We start from the raw sequence: 19,738 nt of genomic DNA, 5'->3' as shown, positions 1-19,738 counted from the left end.
CAAACTCTTAAAACCGGTGCAATTTGACTCCCTGGGTGGTTTTGGAGGGCGGTTTCGCTGACGTGACGCCTACGTGGCAGTATTAACTCGGTCTTTTTTCCACGTGGCGTTGATGTGGCGCTTAGGTGGCATTAGAAATAAAAAATATGTGTGGGACCCATCTATCATTCATACACAAAATAAAAAATTGTGGGGCCCACTGACATGTGGGCCCTACATCATCCTCTATCTCACTACCCTTCTTCTTCCTCCTCTCTCCGTTGTTTCTCTCTCTCTCCCTTGACATGAGCCGTCGGCAGGAGGGGCTCGAGTGCCGGAGTGGTGGTGGGCGGGTGCCGGAGTGGTGGTGGCGGTGGGCGGTGGATGGTGTACCTCGGACGACGGGCGCGGAAGCAGCTCCTTCTACCGTACCGGGCATTGAGCGACGGACCTCGGGTGACGGTGGGCGGTGGACGGTGGGGAGCATGGGCGGCGGGAGCTGAAGCGGCGGCGGCGACGGCGGTGGGCTGGACCGTCTGGCTGCTGCCCGCCCCCTCCATCTCCTCCTCCTCGTAGTCGTCGCCGCTGACCTCCCCGACCATGCCAAGTACCAGATCGAGACCAGCCGCCCGCCGCCGCCACCGCTCTCGTCTCCGACCTCGTCAGCTGCGGCCACAGCCACCACCCACGGGACGCGTCGCCGCCGCTCCAGGTCAGCATGCGGCAGCACCGTCATGAGCGCGAGTGCGGGAGGAGGCATTGGCAGTGGCGACAACACGAGCTCGGCGGCTCCGCCTTTCCCCTCTCCTTTCCAGCCCTCACGCACCGCCACCGCCTCACATGTCACCCATCACCTCCGTTCCCCCCTTACCTGCTCTCCTCTCCTCTCCTCTCTCCACTTGGCTAGGCCGATGGCGAGGCTGCCGCCACCACCGCCGCTCTGGCCCCCGCTTGCCGCCGCTCCAGCTCCAGCCTCCCGTGCTTCCCTTGGCCGGCCAAAGGGGAGAGGAGAAAGAGAAAGAAAGAGAGAAGAGAGGAAGAAGAAAGGGAAGAGAGAATGACATGTGAGGCCCACATGTCAGTGGGCCTCACAATTTTTTGTGTGTGTGAATGACAGATGGGTCCCACGCATATTTTTTATTTCTAATGCCACCTAAGCGCTACATCAATGCCACGCGGAAATAAGACCGAGTCAATACTGTCACGTAGACGCCACGTCAGCGAAACCGCCCTCCAAAACCGCCCAGGGAGTCAAATTGCACCGGTTTTAAGAGTTTGGTGGTCGAGATATCTGGTTTTGTGGTTTAGGGTCATGGATTAGATTTCGATCACTTTTGAGGGTCATGAAGTGAACTTATTCCTCTATTCGCTCGTGTGCAATGTTCGTTCCGAACAACAGCCCAAGCTTACGTATATGGGCCGTACTACGGAGCCCAAGCAAAGATTCTCGTGGGCTTAATTGGGCTTCTCGGCCGACCACAAGAACCAAATCTTTGCAGAAAAAGTTGGAGCAGCTGCCAACTTTCTCTGGACGAACATGCCATTGCCATCCATGGGAAGACTGATAAATCTCTCTACCCCCGGCTGTAAAGGGTAAGCACTATATATACTATATGACAGGAAGGTGATAAAGCAGGGATGCTAAATTGCTACTAGGATCCTCAAAGTCTTATAGTGGTCGTCATATCATTGGTGGAATGTGCCTTGAATAATTTGGTTACCTAGCAGAGCAAGTTTTTGAGGTCCTATCTTTGAGTAGATTCCCTTGTTTTGGGATCAGGTCACACAACAGGTAGTGCTGGAGGAGCGAAATATGACCTTCTTTTACACTACAAGGGAGGTTGACTCAGCTCATAAACTTAGATCTAATATTAAACATTAAACAATGAAAAGACATCTAACATTAAAAGTACTTCATCTGCGTTAATCCAAGCTGGCATGCTTGTCGCAGAAAGGCCCTTCGACGAGGAGTTTTGACGTTTCCAACGTCAATTGTTGTTATCTTTGGGGTAGGTGGCCTCTATTCTATATTCTCTTCTCTGTACTTACTCCCCGTGCATTCTTTTCTACTATCCTCTAGGACTTCTGCACTTACGAAGGTGAAGCTTGCCCTGTGTAATATCATTTGACGTAATATATTCAAGTGGAAAACTCTCCCAATACAAAACAAACAGTTCTCTAAAAAAATACAAAACAAACATATTATCCAAATATATTTAATTTTATATTTAATAAAATTAATTGGGAGTTATAAATGTTACTATTTTTTCTATAAATTTAATCAAACCTAAAGAAATTTGATTAATAAAAAAGTTGAACAACTTATAGTATCAAATAGATATAGTACCTTGGATGGAGATTTTGGGATGGAGAGGGAGTAACAGAAATCGTCGCATGCAAGGTGGTTTTTCTACGGCATGCAGCACCTAGGCCGCATGCCGTTGGATGGATCCCACGATTGGTGCTGTATGTAAAGTGCTTTGGGCGTATATATTTTGTATATTGTGGTGGACGGTATATACCAGACATTATACATGAGGTAAAGAGAAGACTACTTTACAAGCCGTGGTCCCGCCTCCCCCGCTTTTTTTTTATTTTTCCCCTCCAAATTATTGCCGACCACACATCTCGCCGTTGTGTTCCAGAACACACCATCCGCGGATTCCCCCTTCCTCCCCCGAGCGCCGCCACCACCATCCCCCCACCCTCCTCCCTCCTCCGCCTCGTCGACGCGGCGGCGATGGCGTCCACGCGGCAGCAGAACCTGGGCCCGGATGTTCTACCCCATGCCACTGCCGATGGATGCGCGGCGGCGGTTGATGTTAGGGTGTCCAGCGACATTGCCAGTCAATAAGAACCGGGCACAATCAAGAAGAACCCGGCGGATGATGTTAGGGTGTCCAGCGACGGATCTCATCCTGAGTTGCGACGAACACGAATGCCACAAGCACGAGAGAGAGAGAGAGAGAGAGAGAGAGAGGTGGAGGCGGCGGAGGGGAGGCTGCTGCTGCTGCTGCGGCGGCGGCGCATTTGAATTGGGGTGGGAGGAGGCGGAGGGGAGGCGGCGGCGGCGGCGGTGGAGGGGGATGGTGAAGCTGAGCACGGTGGCGGTGGTGGCGTGGGTGCTGGCGTCGGCGGCGCTCTGGGCGGGGCTGCACTGGCGCTTCCGCCGCCCGGCGCTGCACAAGGCCGAGGAGGCCCTCGTCTGCATTTGCGAGGAGCGCGCCCGCATGCTGCAGGACCAGTTCGCCGTCTCCGTCAACCACGTCCACGCCCTCGCCATCCTCGTCGTGACCTTCCACTACGACAAGCACCCTCCCGCGCTCGACCAGGTCGGTCCGACGAGCTTCCGCCGCGATGATGATGATGTTGCATCTGTTGTTTTTTTTTTTGCCCCCCGCAGTTAATTGCGATAATGCCTCGATTTTTACTCGACATCTTGGCCGTGTACTTTGCTCTGCTGCTTTCGGCTTCATTTAATTCTACAGTGACCTTCCATGTCAGCCATGGCCATGGATTACTGCTCCGGTCCCTTGTTATTAAATGGAGCGCACTTTTTGTTGGGACTGGGAGGAAGTGAATTGATTGTGCTTGCTTGCTTCTGTTGGTAGTACTAGTGATTTCTTCGGCTGTGTGGCTGAATCTTCTTCGTTGTGTTGTGCGTGTGTGCAGGACACGTTCGCCGTGTACGTCGCGAGGACGTCCTTCGAGCGGCCGCTGCTGAGCGGCGTGGCGTACGCGCAGCGGGTGGTGCACGCCGACAGAGAGAGCTTCGAGCGGCAGCAAGGGTGGATCATCAAGACCATGAAGCACGAGCCGTCCCCAGCGCAGGACGAGTACGCCCCGGTGATCTACTCCCAGCCTCCCAGGAGACCATCTCCTACATCGAGGAAGAGGAGAGGAGAGTCCTAAGTCCATGTCAACATTTCATATCTCAGGAAGAGTTTGAAGCAAATGAGGAAACAGGGAGGCTGATCTGTGGCCACAGCTATCATGTGCAATGCATAAAGCAGTGGCTTTCTAGGAAGAACACCTGCCCTGTCTGCAAAACTGTTGTCTCAAAGACATGAAATCCAATCAGTCCCTAAGCACACTTGAACTGAAAAGTGTGAAAAGGACTTGCTCTTTCACAGTGTTGTTTGTGATTGTACAGCTCTGTTTGTACATGATGCTTTGTGTAAGCACAAGCCTGAAGCAAACCATCTCATTTGCATATAGCAGTTTACATGTTTTCAGTTTTCCCAGTGTCTACTGAGTGTTAAGCATTTGCTTGTAGAAACTTACATGTTTTCAGTTTTCCCAGTGTCTACTGAATATTAATTCAGGTGAAAGAAAAAAAATAAGAAGAGAACAGTTTTTTTCACTAATCTCAGTCGGTTTTCATGTCTGTTGGATTCGTTCGCATGCAAAGGCAACCGTATCCACCCGATCTTCCGGTTGGTTTTATATACTGAATTGCTATATCTTAATCGACAGTTTTCTTGCAACGAATATGTCACTTTTCATATTTTATAAAAATTTACACGGTAGTTACACACCACTTAGATATGTAATTAGTATGTAATTTTAGGACTTACATATGTAATTTTGAGACTTACATTGTAAATACACTAAAATTACATATGTAATTTAAGGACTTACAATGTACTTACAATGTAAAAACATACCGACTATTTTTTGGTGAAAAATATGGCGCCATAAATATAGCTACTCCCATTTTTTTTGTTTGAAATTATATTGCCTTTTTCTGAATCTCAATTCTGACCCCTGCATTTCCCAGCGAGAAGCTTCAGACAGTTCAGTGTCAGGACTCTCCTCTTCCTCTTGACGTTGGACGACGGCGCCCTCGGCTTCGACGAGGATGACATCCTCCGTGACTTTTCCATTCTCGTCGTCGCCGCCGAGCCGCTCCCTCTCGCCTCCACCGGCCTCCTCGGCGTGTTCGTCACCTCTGCATCGGCGGCGCTCGCTTCTCCGAGCTCCCTCTCGATCGCCTCGGCCCGCATTGCGATCTCCTCGCTGGTTCGCCGCGCTTCCGTCCACGCCTCCGCCGCCGCCGCCTTCATCTCGGCCACCGCGTGGACCACCTCGGCGCGCCCCGTCAGGTACTCGTACTCGAACCTGGGGATCGTGAATTCGTGACGTTCCTGGACGACGAGCTCCGCGACGTCGCGGCCGCGGCGGTGGCCAGCGTCGCGCTCTCGACGATGGCCTTCAGCCTCGCCGTCGCCGCGGCCTCCGACGCCCTCGCCGCCCCGAGCTCCCTCACCGACTCTCTGATCCTCTGCTCCGCCGCGGCGATCTCGGCGTCGATGTTCTCCGCGTCGGACATGGCGCGCCGGTTCTCCGTCTCCGTCAGCGTCTTCTCCTTCTCCGCCGCCTCGGCGTCATCCTCCAGCTGCCGAAGGATCGCCGCCAGCTTGGAGATGGTCTCGTCGGCCCTCTCGTCGGCCGCCGTGACGGCTTCCAGGCGAGACCTCGCCTTGAGCAGCTTGGCGTTCAGCTACTTCACCTGCGCGCTCGCCGCCTTCTCCTGCTCCGTGAGGCGGGGGATCTCGTCGGTGACCCGCGCCGTCTCCCTGCGCGTTCGCTCGATGGACGTCGTGAATCGGAGGCCCTCTTCCTTGATGGACTCCAGCACGATCCTCGCCGAGCTCAGCTCCGCCTCCGCCGCCTGCAGCGATGACTCTTCGTGTTCCTGCTCGTGTCTCCTCGACGCCATTGCAGTGGCAGTGTGGCACCCGTTGCTCCCACCACTGCCAGGACGCCGTGCTCCTCGCTTGCTCCGTCCGCATCTCGCTCCACGCCGCCGCCGCCGTCGCCGCGCGGGCCGGAGCTCACCGGAACATTCTTCGGCCGGAGACTCGTCAAGCCTGGACGGAGCGCTGGACCGCTGGTTCGGTCGACGGGGGATGCAGTCGGCGGGCGGCGGGCTGCTTTAAGGAAGATGCAGGACGCGTGTGCCGGGGAGGGGGGCGCGCAGGCGCGGTGGCGGCGCCGGCGGGCGACTGGCAATCGGCGGCGGTGGCCGGAGATTAGGTCACGGAGGTCGGAAGCTATCGAGACGATGGAGAGGGATGGAAGATATGGAATGTATCGAACATATATGTGTGGTCGAGAAAAAAAGTGAGTAGTCGTACTCCGTAGTCCGTACAAAAAGCATCTTACGGTGGGGTCAGGTGTATTTTGGATGCACGCGCAAAATAAAAATACGACGCTACCTGTACATGATATGTAAAGGTGTGCACGAATCTTAGAGCAAGTTCAATAGTATAGCCAACTACTAGCTCTAATTTATCTATAGCCAATCTAATAGCTCATTCATACAATAGTTACATACTACACTATTAATATATGGTCCCACCTGTCATACACACACTGTAGGAGTCCGTGCTACAGCTGGCTACCAATCTGTAGCCTGCTGCACTTCTCTCTGCTCGTTTATCTTTTTAAAATATATTTACAGCTAGCTTATAGCCCGCTATTATAGCTATCGTGCGGATGCTAGCCAGGTGCCGCAGCACCTAGGTGCTAAAAGGACGTTCCGCCATGATGTTTAGATTCCCTGTGACCAATCGCGTAGGTAAGCATGACCAAACTAGTTGGCCCTCCAACAAGCCAACAACTACTCCTGCGCACGTTTTTTTGTCTGATGCTGCAGTTTTATAGTACTATGAATACAGTCTGATGAGTGATGACATTGACACCCACCTGCTGCAGTTTTATATTGAATTCGGACAGCAGTCACCACTCCCTCAGTCCCTCGTCGCGTTTCGTCGGAGACAATGGCGACGCCAGCACCTGATGTCTCGGCCATCGGCGCGGCCCTCCGATCCCCGGCGGCGACGGTAAGCGAGGCCGACGTCGAGAAGCTCCGGCTCATCGAAGAACTGACCTCCGACGTGGACGCCGTGCAGGAGCGCGTCCTCTCGGAGATCCTCGGCCGCAACGCCGGCGCGGAGTACCTCACCAGGTGCGGCCACGACGCCGGCGACACCGGCCGCGCCACCTTCCGGGCCAAGGTGCCGGTGGTGTCGTACGACGACCTGAAGCCGTACATCCAGCGCGTCGCCGACGGGGACTGCTCGCCCGTCCTATCGACGCACCCCATCACCGAGTTCCTCACCAGCTCCGGCACGTCGGCCGGCGAGTGCAAGCTGATACTCGTCGCCATGGACGACTCCGGCCGCCGCCAGGCACTGCACGGTCTCATTGGACCTGTCTTGAAACTGTAAGTCAACCTCTTCTACATGGCACTTCGCCAGTCCGAAGAAAAGTGATATCGAACATTTCGCAATGTATATATAGATATGTCCCTGGGCTTGAAAAGGGTAAGGGGCTCTACTTCATGTTCGTCAAGTCAGAGACGAAGACACGAGGCGGCCTCACGGCGTGGTTTGCCCTGACGAGCGTCTACAAAAGCGAGCAATTCAAGAGCATGGCAATTGCCTACACGAGCCCCACGGCGGCCATCCTCTGCGAGGACGCGTTCCAGAGCATGTACGCGCAGATGGTGTGCGGCCTGTGCCAGCGCCACGACGTGGTGCGCTTCGGAGCTGTGTTCGCGGCCGCACTTGTTCGGGCGATCCGCTTCCTCCAGCTCAACTGGGGCCAGCTCGCCGCGGACATCGAGGCCGGCGAGCTCGGCCCACACGTTGCCGATCCGTCGGTGCGCGAGGCCGTCTCCGGGATCCTCCGGTCGGACGCCGAGCTCGCGGAGTTCGTCCGCATCGAGTGCTCCAAGGGTGACTGGGCCGGCATCATCACGCGTATTTGGCCGAACACCAAGTACGTGGATGCCATCGTCACCGGCGCCATGGCACAATACATCCGGACCCTGCAGTACTACAGTGGCGGCCTGCCGATCGTGAGCACCTCGTATGCGTCCTCCGAGTGTTTCTTCGGCATCAACCTCCGCCCCGTGTGCGACCCGTCCGAGGTGTCCTACACCATCATGCCCAACACGGCCTACTTCGAGTTCCTCCCGGTCGGCGAGGTCGTCGACGCGACCAACCTCGTCGACCTCGCCCGCGTGGAGGTCGGGCGGGAGTACGAGGTGGTGATCACCACCTACGCCGGTCTGAGCCGGTACCGCGTCGGCGACGTCCTCCGCGTGACGGGGTTCCACAACGCGGCACCGCAGTTCCGGTTCGTGCGCCGCCAAAGCGTGCTGCTATCCGTCGAGTTAGACAAGACCGACGAGGCCGAGCTGCACCGCGCGGTGGAGCGCGCCTCCTCGGCGCTCCTCCGCCCGCGCGGCGTGTCCGTCGCGGAGTACACCAGCCGCGCGTGCACCGAACGCATCCCGGGACATTATGTGGTCTACTGGGAGCTACTGACCGAGTCACCCGTCGGCGCCGGCGACGGTGACACGGTGGACGGGGAGACGCTCGGCAGGTGCTGCCTCGAGATGGAGGAGGCACTCAGCGCGGTGTACAGGCAGGGCAGGGTTGCGGACGGCTCGATCGGGCCACTCGAGATCCGGATCGTCCGTCCCGGCACGTTCGAGGAGGTCATGGACTTGGCCGTCTCCCGCGGCACGTCCATTGGGCAGTACAAGGTGCCCCAGTGCGTGACTGTCCCATCCGTGGTGGAGCTGCTGGACTCGCGCGTCGTGTCTAGCCAATTCAGCCCTGCCCTGCCGCATTGGATCCCGACTCCACGATCCGACTAGCAATGCATCCTGTTTGGCATCTTTATTTTAGGAAAGGAAAACGTACACCGAAGGTCCCTCAACTTGTCATCCAATCACAAAATTATCCTTGAATCGCAAACCAGATACAACACGTCCCCCAACTTATAAAACCAATGCAAACTAAGTCCTTGGCGGTTTTGACTCTGGTTTTGTCCGACGTGGCAGCTGACTCAGCGTGGGACCCATATGGGTCCCACATGTCAGCCTCTTCTTCCCCTCCTCTCTCTTCTCTTCCTCTCTCATCCCTTTCCACGGCGACGGTGATGGAGAGCAGCGATCTGGGAGTAGACGACGTTCGGTGGGGGAGGAGCTGGGCCCGACCGGCGACCGGCGGGGAAAGAGCGGGGCACGGCCGGTGAGGGCGGAGATGGGCGCGGCCGGCAGCCGACGGGGAGGAGCTGGAGGCGGCGGTGGGGACGCCGCGGCGACGGCAGCGGTGGAGGCGGGGGCGGCGGCGGAGGCAGGGGCGGGGGCGCCGCGGCGGCGGCGCGGGAGCGCAAGGCCGGGAGCTAGGTTCCGCAGGGCGGGGAGGACGACAAGGTGGTTTGGCGGCGAGGCGGGGGAGAGCAAGGAGAGGACGTCGATGGTGGTGGCCCCGGCCGCGACGGCCGTGGCATCGACGCCGCTCTCCCTCATCCACGCGAACGCCCCTGCAGCGCTCTGGAACGAGCCGCACGCGGTCTTGATCCCGACGTCGGTGGCCCGGTCCACGGCGAGCGCGATCTGGGCATAGGCAAGGAGCACGTCCCACCTCTGCTCGAGGGAGGGGTCCGGGAGCGACGGCTGCTTGACGGAGCTCGACACGGTGGGGCACGCGCGGCATCCCAACGTATGCGCGCTCCTCGGCTGTTGCGTCGACCGCGACCTCTACCTCGTCTTCATCTTCTCTGGCCGCGGCTCCGTCTCCGCCAACCTCCACGATCAGTACACCACCACCACCACCCAATGACACAAACGTAACACCAAACAGTAACAGCACGAACACGCCGCCATTAATGGCGTTTGACGTTTTCTTGATCGATTTTGCCCCGATGTGTATGTTGCATTGCAGACGAGAAGGCGCCGGCGATGTGGTGGGCGGTGGGGTGGATTGCTTCGGCGCGTCGGGGCGGGGGATGTCGTGTTGAGATCCGCCGTCGCCTCGTCGCCCGTCGCCGGCCGCCGAACTCTCGCCTCCCCCACCGGCTTGCTGTCCTGCCCACTGCCGAACTGAGGAGAGGGAGAGAAAAGAGGAGAGAGAGAGGAAGAGAGGGGATGGGAAGAAGGGGCTGACATGTGGGACCCACAACTGAGTCAGCTGCCACATCCGATAAAACCGGAGTCAAAACCGCCGGGGGACCGCCGGGGGATCTAGTTTGCACTGGTTTTGTAAGTTGGGGGACGTGTTGTATCCGGTTTTGCGGTTTAAGGACGATTTTGTAATTCGATGACAAGTTGAGGGACCTTCGGTTTACTTTTCCTTTAGGAAAAGGCACGGCCCAAGATAAGTCGAGCCGGCACAGTCCGATCGCCACGGTGTGTCGTATCTGTCCACGGGCTGCACCTACAGCCCAGGGATGACCTAATAGGACTCGGGCCGTGCTGTACCAGTCCGAAGGCACGGCTTACCCACCGCGCTCATTCTCGAAATAAATCTATTTTGCCTCCCCTATCTATTTGGGTCGTGTCTTATATGGTTAAAATAAGTTTATTTTGCCTCCCTCAGCTCTTCGGGCTTGCTGTCGACGGGCTACTTCCTGAGGGAGTGGGGGATGTTGGGTCACAGTTGTGCTGATCGTTGGGTTGTGCCATGCTAGGTTGGCACGCCGTGCCAAGGAAGAGACCTAGGCACGGTCCAACTGTTGGGTCGGGCTGGCAGGGCTCGACAACAGTCGGGGCGTGCCGTGTCTGAGTCAGACCAAACCTTAGTGTTGTGGGCCAGATCATCGGGCTACAGGCCTTCTGGCCTTTACTGCTGCAGTTTTATGGAGTCTAAATAAAGTCTGATGGGTGTCAATGTCATCACTCATCAGATTTTATTGGATAAGTTTACCTTTGGTCCCTCAATTTGTCGTCGAGTCTGAAATTCATCCTTGAACCGAAATACCATATATAACTTATCCTTCAACTCGCAATACTGTATCAACTTTAGTCCCTTGGCAGTATTGTGGCCGGTATTGGCTGATGTGGCGAGTGAAACTCACGTGGCCCCACATGTCAGCGGCTCAACTCTTCTACCTCTCCCTCTTCCCCCCTCTCTCTCCATCTCTCGCATCGAACGACGGCGAGTCCGGGCCAGGGATGGCGCGCTACCGTGTGGATGGCGACGGCGGCACGGTAGTGAGAGCGGTGTCGGCACCCGCTCATGCCGCACCACCTCGACCAGCTTCGCCAGGACATCACCTTTCTCATGACGAGCAGATTTGAGTTATTGATCTTTTTTTCTTCCTTCTGGTTCTCCTTTGCTGTTTGCCATTGAGAGCAAAGCTGAGTTCTTGATGTCCCTACTTCTAGTTCTCTTCACGATCTGTGTTCTTATGCCTTAATGCCTTTATGTCGGGGGAATGTACGGTGGTGAAAAACTGAAAAAAAAACACAGCACCATCTATAGATTTTAGGGGGCCTGTGATGATATATGCCTGGAACAAAAATACTCACTTTCTGGACTGATTTGGCTTTGCTTCACCAAAACTAGGAGCTTTGCTTCTTCTCTGAAAGCGTGTATGTTGTGGACTCGTCCTGCCGTCGCACCGCCACTGCCTTTTGGAGGATGAGCTCGTGGTGACATTCATTTTGTTTTGTTGGATTTGCTGTGCGTTCATGCAGGCGACCACTCGACAAGTCGACATCGACTGCATACACGGCACCACCACCAGCAAGAGGGCCGCGGGGAAGGACAAGGCCGCCATGCAGGAGTGTCATGCGTCGCCACCTCCAGCAAATTACTTCAAGAATAAGGCCGACTACAATGCTGCTGCAGCATCCGCATCCGCGGGCGCCATCAACTACAAGTGACGATCTACAAGCCCGGGAGCGGCGGCGCTGAGACGGGCTCCGACTCCGACCTCACCGAAGATGACAACGCCTGTTGGGAATCTCTCCTCTCTGAATGTTTAAGTACTAATCACTAGCACTAACATAAACACTTGTATTTACTCGGTGGACACAAACACACAAGAACTGAACAACGCACAGCTTTGGTCAAGGCAACCACACACCGGCTCACTTCGTTTTCTTTTTCTTTTATAGACTCACACAGTACATGCAGATAACAGCCAGCCAATTCTCATGACCGGGACTCACGCTATGCACACAAACGTGCAGATGCCATGCAACTAACTAACTAACTAATCCTACTTATTCTCCTGCGAAGAAGTCACTTCGCGGCTGCTTATCCGGGATGCTGATCCTCATGCATAGCTAGCTCCTAACTAATCTCATACGTGCATGTATGCATGCATATGCTAGGACCGATTCACTCGGCTAATACTGACCTTGCGTTGCTTGCAATCCGGCTACTTCTCTCAGCACTCCACATGCAGTTGAGCCTGGTCTTCATGAATGTTGTTTGCTCCACTCTCGCGCCACCGCATCGCACGGCACGTCGGCATCTCGCCCATGAGATGGAAACAAACTAACTATGCAGCGTCCATGTACCTCACGTACATAGCTTCTAGCATGTGACCTATACAAACCACTTACTACATGCATATGACCAAACAAAAAACATACTTTTACACTAATGACAAGATTATTGCTAACAACGCCATGCTCACCCCGGGCCCCCGGCCATGGTGGACCTCCCCGACGACGTCCTCTCTCCCTGAGGCGACGGCACCGATGGAGTGAGCTGGAAAGGTGGTGGAGGCGATGTGTGCGTCGGCGGAGCGACGCGTGAAGCGAGGAGCGCGTGCATTGCGGCGGAGGTTTGCTGTTCATGAGAGATGGGGAAGAAAGGAAAAATGGAGAGAAGATTTGGTCGCTGACATGTGGATCCACATGGGTTCTACTCGCTACGTCTACCGAAACCGGCCATCATATGATCGAGGGATGAAAGTTGACATAGTATTGTAATTTGGGGATGGACCATATTGGTGGACCTAAATTGAACTTATTCCGACTTTATTCATACTCCATAAAACTGCAGCTGTAGTTGGCCAGAAAGCCCGTAGCCCAATGGTCTAGCCCACAGCACAGAGATTTGATCCGATCAGACATGGCACAACTCGACTGTGCTAGCCCGACCCGACTGTTGGACCGTGCCTGGGCGGCTGGGCCTCTTCCTTGGCACAGCGTGCCGATCCGGCACGGCATGACCCAACAATCAGCACAACCGTGACCCGACATCCCCCGCTTCCTCAGGCGGTAGTCCGTTGACAGCGGGCCCGAAGAGATGAGGGAGGCATAATAGACTTATTTCAGCCATACAAGGCACGGCCCAAAGAGATAAGGGAGGCAAAATAGATTTATTTCGAGGATGAACACGGTGGGCTGGTCGTGCCTTCAGATCGGCACAGCACAACCCGAGTCTTATTATGTCGTGCCTAGGCGTAGGTGCAGCCCGTGGACGGACACGGCATGACACAACACGGTGTGTCGGTCAGACTGTGCCGGGCCGACGGATGTTGCACTAGTGGAGAACCCATTTTTACTACTGGTTGGTAACTCTCTTTAGTCCTGGTTTTCCAACTGGGAGTAGAAATCCGGGACTAAAGATGAACTTTTTTAGTTCTGGTTGGTGTTACCAACCGGGAGTAAAGAGAGAATAGCAGCAGTATCAGATGGTCCCTTTTTCTTTTCTTTTTTCCTTTTTATTTTCTCCCGAATCAAGTGACATGCAAATCCCCAAATCCCCAAATCAAAGTAACATCCCAAATTCACATCACAAAATCCACATCACAAATCTTAAAGTTACTTATACACACAAATCAAATACATCACAAATCCTAAATAATTATACACAAATCAAATATATCACAAATCCATAAAATAAATCACAAATTTATACATCTCAGTGTATCACAAATTAAAAAAAAACAAAGCCGCTACCGCCCCTCGTCACGGCCGCCGCCTGCGGCCCCGCCGGCCGCCGGCCCACCGGATGGGAAGGGGAGGAGGAAGAGGAGAGGAGGAAGGGGAGGAGGTGGAGGAGAGGGGATGAGGAAGAGAGGATAGATCTGATCTGTAGGAGAGGAGAGGGGGAGAGATTTGATCTGTGTGAGTTGCGATTGTGGAGGAGAGGATAAGTGATAGGGATTATATACTACGCGTTCAATTTTAGTGCCGGTTAGTAATAGGACTAAAGATCCAGATGATCTTTAGTGGGACTAAAGTGGTGATCTTTAGTCCCGGTTGGTGACACCAACCGGGACTAAAGATCCTCGGCCCCCTGACATACATCTGACAGGGGATGAACCTGGACTAAAGATGATCTTTAGTACCGGTTGGTAATAACAACCGGAACTAAAGATGATAGAATCCCGGTAGGGTTTTTAACCGGGACTAAAGATCATTTTTAGTTCCGGTTCTTTTTGGAACCGGGACTATTGTGGTTTTGGGTCGACTCAGCAAAGATCATTTCTCCACTAGTGTTGGGCCGTGCTTTTTCCCAAAGGGGATAATATTAAACTACTAGGCGGCGCCTGGTAGTATTTCTGCTAAAAAAAACACCAGTAGTGACAACCCGGACAAGCCAAATTAAATCAACACATATACCCTATTAAAAAACGGTTTTGCTATTTCACTTGCGATAGATTTTTGGGCTTCTACCTTTCGATTTTTGACCGTAGGATCTTGTGTCAAGATTCATGTTCCTTTAAATTCAACTTGCAGTTACACTTAGTTACATAACATTTACACTTACTTACATAGCACATTCAATTACAGTGCATCAAAATTTAATTTTTACAACAACTTTTTTTCGTTAGATTTATGATTTCTGACATGCTTGTTCTTGTTTTGTTAATTCACTAAAAAGAGTTATTACAAATTCCGCAAGATTTGAAGTTACAGATCTATCGAAAGATAAATAGGTAGTTCCTTTTTTTCCAAAATTAAGATGCTAAACAGGATGCATTGCTAGTCGGATCGAGGACATCTTCGGGTCATGGAGCCAGGGTCCAGTGTGGCAGGGCGGGGCTGAAGTGTCCCGGGACGCGTTCGGTGCACGCGCGGCTGGTGTACTCCACGATGGACGCGCCGCGCGGGCGGAGGAGCGCCGAGGAGGCGCGCTCCACCGCGCGCTGCAGCTCGGCCTCGTCGGTCTTGTCTGCCTCGATGGATAGCAGCACGCTTTGGCGGCGCACGAACCGGAACTGCGGCGCCGCGTTGTGGAACCCCGTCACGCAGAGGACGTCACCGACGCGGTATCGGTTCAGCCCAGCGTAGGTGGTGACCACCACCTCGTACTCCCTCCCGTCCTCCACGCGGGCGAGTTCCACGAGGTTGCTCGCGTCGACGGCCTCGCCGACGGGGAGGAACTCGAAGTAGGCCGTGTTGGGCATGATGGTGTAGGACACCTCGGACGGGCCGCACAAGGGACGGAGGTTGAGGCCGAAGAAGCACTCGGAGGAAGCATACATGCCGCTCACAATCGGCAGGCCGCCGCTGTAATACTGCAGGGTCGGGATGTACTGTGCCATCACGCCGGTGACGACGACATTCAGACACTTGGTTTTTGGCCAAAGGCGCGTGACAATGCCGGTCCAGTCGCCCCTGGAGCACTCTCGGTCCTGATGAACTCGGCAAGCTCAGCGTCCGGCCGGAGGATAACGGCGACAGCCTCGCGCACAGACGGGTCGGTGACGCGGGGGTTGAGCTCTCCGGTCTCGATGTCCGCCGCGAGCTGAGCCCAGTTGAGCTGGAGGAAGCGGATAGCCCGGACGAGCGCAGCGGCGAACACGGCGCCTACGCGCAGCACGTCGTGGCGCTGGCACAGGCCGCACAACATCTGCGCGTACATGCTCTGTGACGCGTCCTCGCAGAGGATGGCCGCCATTGGGCTCGTGTAGGCGTAGGCCCTCTTGAAGTGTTCGCTTTTGTATACGCTCGTCAAGGCGGGCTGCGCCGTGAGGCCGCCTGGTGTTTTCGTCTCCGATCTGGCGAACAGAAAGTAGAGCCCCTTCCCCGTGTGAAGCCCAGGCACGTACCTATGAAATGAGTGCACCATTAACTACCAAAAGTACTTCTAGGAGGGACATGGAAACGGTGAAAGATCTACAAGAATTGATAATAGAGAGTACAACAATATCTACCACTATACCACAAATTAAATTCAAAAATCGATCTACACATTAATAAATAGAAAAGAAAATTTTGGATATGCTCGGGACGCAACTCAGCATCGGACGCCTGATGGGAGGGGGAAAAATCGGGTGCCGACGTCAGCATGACGCATGCGTGCAAAACCACTTTAAACTATTTTTTCTCTTAAATTATTTATTCAAATCATGATCCGATTGCACTATTAAATTCGTTGCATTTAAATCTTTAAAACAAGACCACACATGGATATATTCTAACAATTGTTTTTTGCTTATTATTGAACTATTTTTAAATATTGCACGCTGTTCCACCAATTATATCAGAATTGTTTCCTAAGTAGATCAAAAATGTTTCAATCGTTTAAATCGGGCGTTGTTTCACCTTATATAAAAATAATATTTCAGCAAATAGCGAAAGAATGTTTCAGTGCACTGCAACATTTGATCCATACATAGTGAAACATTATAAGTACACTAGGTAAAATATTTTTGGTAGAACAAAAAATGAAACGAATTCCCTTAATAGAGGGTTTCCATAATATGTGGGTGATTTGTTGCAAAAAAAATTTTTAATTCACTGCAACATTAGATCTATACATACATAGTGAAACATTTTTGGTGGAACAAAAAATGAAACGAATTCCCTTAATAGAGAGTTTCTAAAATATGTGGCTAATTTTGTTGCAATGACATGCGTGATGGGACACGTGGCGGGAGCTGCGGGGGGACACGTGGAGAGAAGGCGTGTGCGGAGGAGGCGCCCGTGGGGGGGGGGGGCGATTTTCTCCCCCCGATCCGGGGCATTGTCCATATGCTTGATATGTCTTTTTTATTTCTCAAACGTAAGGGTTGAAAGTTGATTTTTTAGGAAGAGTATATACATATTGTATGAACATTATCAAATTATTTTACAGGGTTTTATAATTAACTATATAGATGGTATCAGAACATATGAGGGGATAATGGGACATTATCCCGAAAGATTAAAAGAGTTTTCCCTTCTCCGAGTGTGTGCTATAATTTTTTTAAACTATTGTTTTTGGAACTACCTATATATTTCTCGATAAATTTTCTCTTAAAAAATTAACAGATATAACTATAATATAATTATTGTGTAATTATATCGTAACATGTATATAACTTGTACGCACCTTTCAAACATTCTATGATAACTAGTTGGGCGGCCTGCACAATTACGTGGCTAGCATCAATTTAATATTATCTATTTTTTACACATGATTTTATTTAAAATTATCATTCCCGTGATTCTAATAATTTTATAGTTTTTAAAAGCCACGACAGTCGCTACCCCTTACTCCTTTGGCACCTATTTATTTACTTACTTGATCTACCACTACTTCTATTCGTCCTCTTTAGAACTTTAAAAATTAGGCCCTATAGTTTTTAAAGTTCATTGTCTTGTTGGGTTTCGTTTTCATAGTTTTTAGAAGTATCATCAAACATAGCCAATTTACTACTCTGTGGCCAGTCCACTGCCACCTCTCTTTATTGTCATTGTGATTTTAAAAATCAAAAATAATTATTGTCTATTTCCTTTTTTACTTTCTATAAGTCTCGCCAAATCGTTAGTGGCTTCGCCGCTATACTCCTCTACAGCCCACCCGCTGCCTCTCCTCCTTATTGTTATTGAGATTTTAAAAATAGAAAATGATTATCATTGGGGTTTATTTTTACTCTCCATAAGTCCCGCAATCGTCGTGGCCATGCATGCTGCTTAACGGCATGCCCATTTTCACTCCTCTTAATTGTCATTGGGATTCTATTTGAGATCATTTTGTATAGTTTTTAGATATCCCATCAACCACTAGCACTCTACTCCTTTACATGCCTATTACTTCTCCCCTCTTTATTGTCACTTGTCATCGTTGTGTTCTATAAGGACCTTTTTTTTAAAGAAATTGGATATTTTTCATCCTTGAACACTTATAATTATTTTTCTATTTTTCAAATTTATTTTATTTGTTATTTCGAACTTTAATTAATTTTGTCATGTGCTCTAGATTGTCTCTTATTTCAATACTTATTATTTTTTATTACAAATTTTAGTTATTTATAAATTGTATTCTAGTTGAGCTCTTATTTTCTTTTTCTATTTTCTGAATTTATTTTATTTTTATTTTGAATGTTAATTAATCTCGTATTGTGTTATATATAGATTATTCTTTTAATATTTTTTTATTATTTCCAATTTTAATTGTTTCAAAATTGTATATTCCTACTTGAACTCACTTTTTTATTTTTTTTTTATGATTTTGGATTTTATTTGATTTTTTTTATTAATCTCGTATTAATATCTTATACGGACTCTTCTTTCAATATTGCTTATTTTTAATTTCGAATTTTTGTTATTTTTAAATTGTATTTCTACGTTAACTTTTCTTTTATTTTTTTTATAATTTCATATTTTATTTTATTTTTATTCTGAATTTTAATTAATCTCGTATTTGATTCTTATATGGACTCTTATTTTAATATTCTTTATTTTTAATTCTGAATTTCAGTTATTTTTAAATTGTATTTCTACTTGGACTCTTTTTTTTCTAGTTTCAGATTTTATTTTATTTTTATTCTGAATTTTGATTAATCTTGTATTGGGTTCTTATATGAACTCTTCTTTCAATATTGCCTATTTTTAATTCCAGATTTTAGCTATTTTTAAATTGTATTTCTACATGGACTCTTCTTTTCTTTTTCTCCTATTAATGTGGGAATTTCTAACCCTCACAGCGAACGTGGTGCCTACTTTCAAATATGTTTTAATAATATAGTAGATAGATAGATATGATATTTTCGTGAAACGGAGGTTGTGGGATCGAATCCCCTCACGTATATATCAGCACACGAATTGTGAAGCAAATCTAACGATTCTAAATTACATACATGTTACATAGTAATTATATATAAATTACACTACGACTATATTGTATTTACCTTTAACAATTTTTTTTTAAAAATAATTTATCATCAAATATATAGCAACCGATAATAAAAAAATGTTTTTATGTAATAATTCAAACTTTCAATTGACGGCGGTTAACTTACACGTTCAAGACAGATGTAGCGAGACTGCTCAGCACCTCGCGGCGGGCCATCTCATCCGTGACGATGGGCATCAGCTTGCGCTCGCCGGCCGAAGTGCCGGAGCTTGTGAAGAACTCGATGATGGGGTGCGTTGACAAGATGGGCGAACGGTCCCCGTTGGCAATGCGCTTGACGTACGGCTTCAGGTCGTCGTACGACGCCACCGGCACCTTGGCCCGGAAGGTGGCGCGGTCGGTGTCGCTGGCGTCGAGGCCGCACTTGTCGAGGTACTCCGCATCGGCGTTGCGGCCGAGGATCTCCGCCAGGACACGCTCCTGCACGGCGTCCACGTTGGAGGTCAGCTCCTCGATGAGCCGGAGATTCTCGACGTCGGGCTCCTTCGCCGCCGCCATGAGCGACGACGACAGGCTCCGCGAGGCCGCGCCGATGGTCGAGATGCCTTTCGCTGCCATTGGCAGACTGGCTCCACCGAAACAATTACTACGAGGGAGTGGTTGCTAGATCGAGCTCGTAGCGTGCAAGGGACAGGAAATGATGTGTGTTTATGTTGGGTGGCGTATTTATGCTTACGTACTACTAGTAATTCACAATGTAAGTTATTCTATTATTTTTCACATTTATATTGATTTTAATGAATCTAAATAAATATATATGTCTAGATTTATTAACATCAATATAAATGTGGAAAATGTTAGAATGACTCACATTGTGAAACGGAGGGAGTACAAAATTGCAGCTCACGCCTCAAGGGCTTCCATAA

The 19,738-nt window shown here is 50.8% G+C and overlaps 3 protein-coding genes and 1 pseudogene across 4 annotated transcripts; 2 read left to right on the top strand and 2 right to left on the bottom strand.

Moving 5' to 3' along the window:
- The first annotated feature begins 2,682 nt into the window (after positions 1 to 2,682).
- Positions 2,683 to 4,218, top strand: LOC107277390 (probable histidine kinase 4). The gene is made up of 2 exons (XM_015790218.3): positions 2,683 to 3,311; positions 3,652 to 4,218. Exons 1-2 carry the CDS (start codon positions 2,754 to 2,756, stop codon positions 3,889 to 3,891), a joined length of 798 nt encoding a protein of 265 aa, XP_015645704.1. The 5' UTR covers positions 2,683 to 2,753; the 3' UTR covers positions 3,892 to 4,218.
- A 727-nt stretch (positions 4,219 to 4,945) lies between these two features.
- LOC4343705 (protein WEAK CHLOROPLAST MOVEMENT UNDER BLUE LIGHT 1-like) lies at positions 4,946 to 5,701 on the bottom strand (annotated as a pseudogene).
- Positions 5,702 to 6,345: 644 nt separating this feature from the next.
- On the top strand, positions 6,346 to 8,715 carry LOC4343704 (probable indole-3-acetic acid-amido synthetase GH3.9). 2 transcript variants are annotated; one of them, XM_026026841.2, is made up of 3 exons: positions 6,699 to 6,827; positions 6,897 to 7,210; positions 7,288 to 8,715. In XM_026026841.2, exons 1-3 carry the CDS (start codon positions 6,765 to 6,767, stop codon positions 8,651 to 8,653), a joined length of 1,743 nt encoding a protein of 580 aa, XP_025882626.1. In that variant the 5' UTR covers positions 6,699 to 6,764; the 3' UTR covers positions 8,654 to 8,715. The 2 variants fall into 2 exon arrangements, with proteins under 2 accessions (NP_001409159.1, XP_025882626.1); NM_001422230.1 differs by having other exon boundaries at positions 6,346 to 7,210.
- A 5,938-nt stretch (positions 8,716 to 14,653) lies between these two features.
- LOC4343703 (putative indole-3-acetic acid-amido synthetase GH3.10) lies at positions 14,654 to 19,455 on the bottom strand. Its single transcript, XM_015790552.3, is given in 3 exon segments — positions 14,654 to 15,378; positions 15,381 to 15,801; positions 18,979 to 19,455. Coding segments are annotated over 3 exon segments (1,494 nt in total). The 5' UTR covers positions 19,431 to 19,455; the 3' UTR covers positions 14,654 to 14,757.
- Between the last annotated feature and the right edge of the window lie 283 nt (positions 19,456 to 19,738).

Source organism: Oryza sativa, chromosome 7, assembly GCF_034140825.1.
Source record: "Oryza sativa Japonica Group chromosome 7, ASM3414082v1".
Taxonomy (NCBI): domain Eukaryota; kingdom Viridiplantae; phylum Streptophyta; class Magnoliopsida; order Poales; family Poaceae; genus Oryza; species Oryza sativa.
This window is presented reverse-complemented; position numbering and strand designations above follow the sequence as displayed.

What these genes read in the sequence shown, in the direction of transcription:
- LOC107277390 (XM_015790218.3), top strand. Translation starts at nt 2,754, where the DNA reads ATGTTCTACCCCATGCCACTGCCGATGGATGCGCGGCGGCGGTTGATG. An exon ending in ACCCTCCCGCGCTCGACCAG is followed by an intron (nt 3,312 to 3,651) that starts GTCGGTCCGACG and finishes GCGTGTGTGCAG; the next exon opens with GACACGTTCGCCGTGTACGT.
- LOC4343704 (NM_001422230.1), top strand. Translation starts at nt 6,765, where the DNA reads ATGGCGACGCCAGCACCTGATGTCTCGGCCATCGGCGCGGCCCTCCGA. An exon ending in ATTGGACCTGTCTTGAAACT is followed by an intron (nt 7,211 to 7,287) that starts GTAAGTCAACCT and finishes ATGTATATATAG; the next exon opens with ATATGTCCCTGGGCTTGAAA.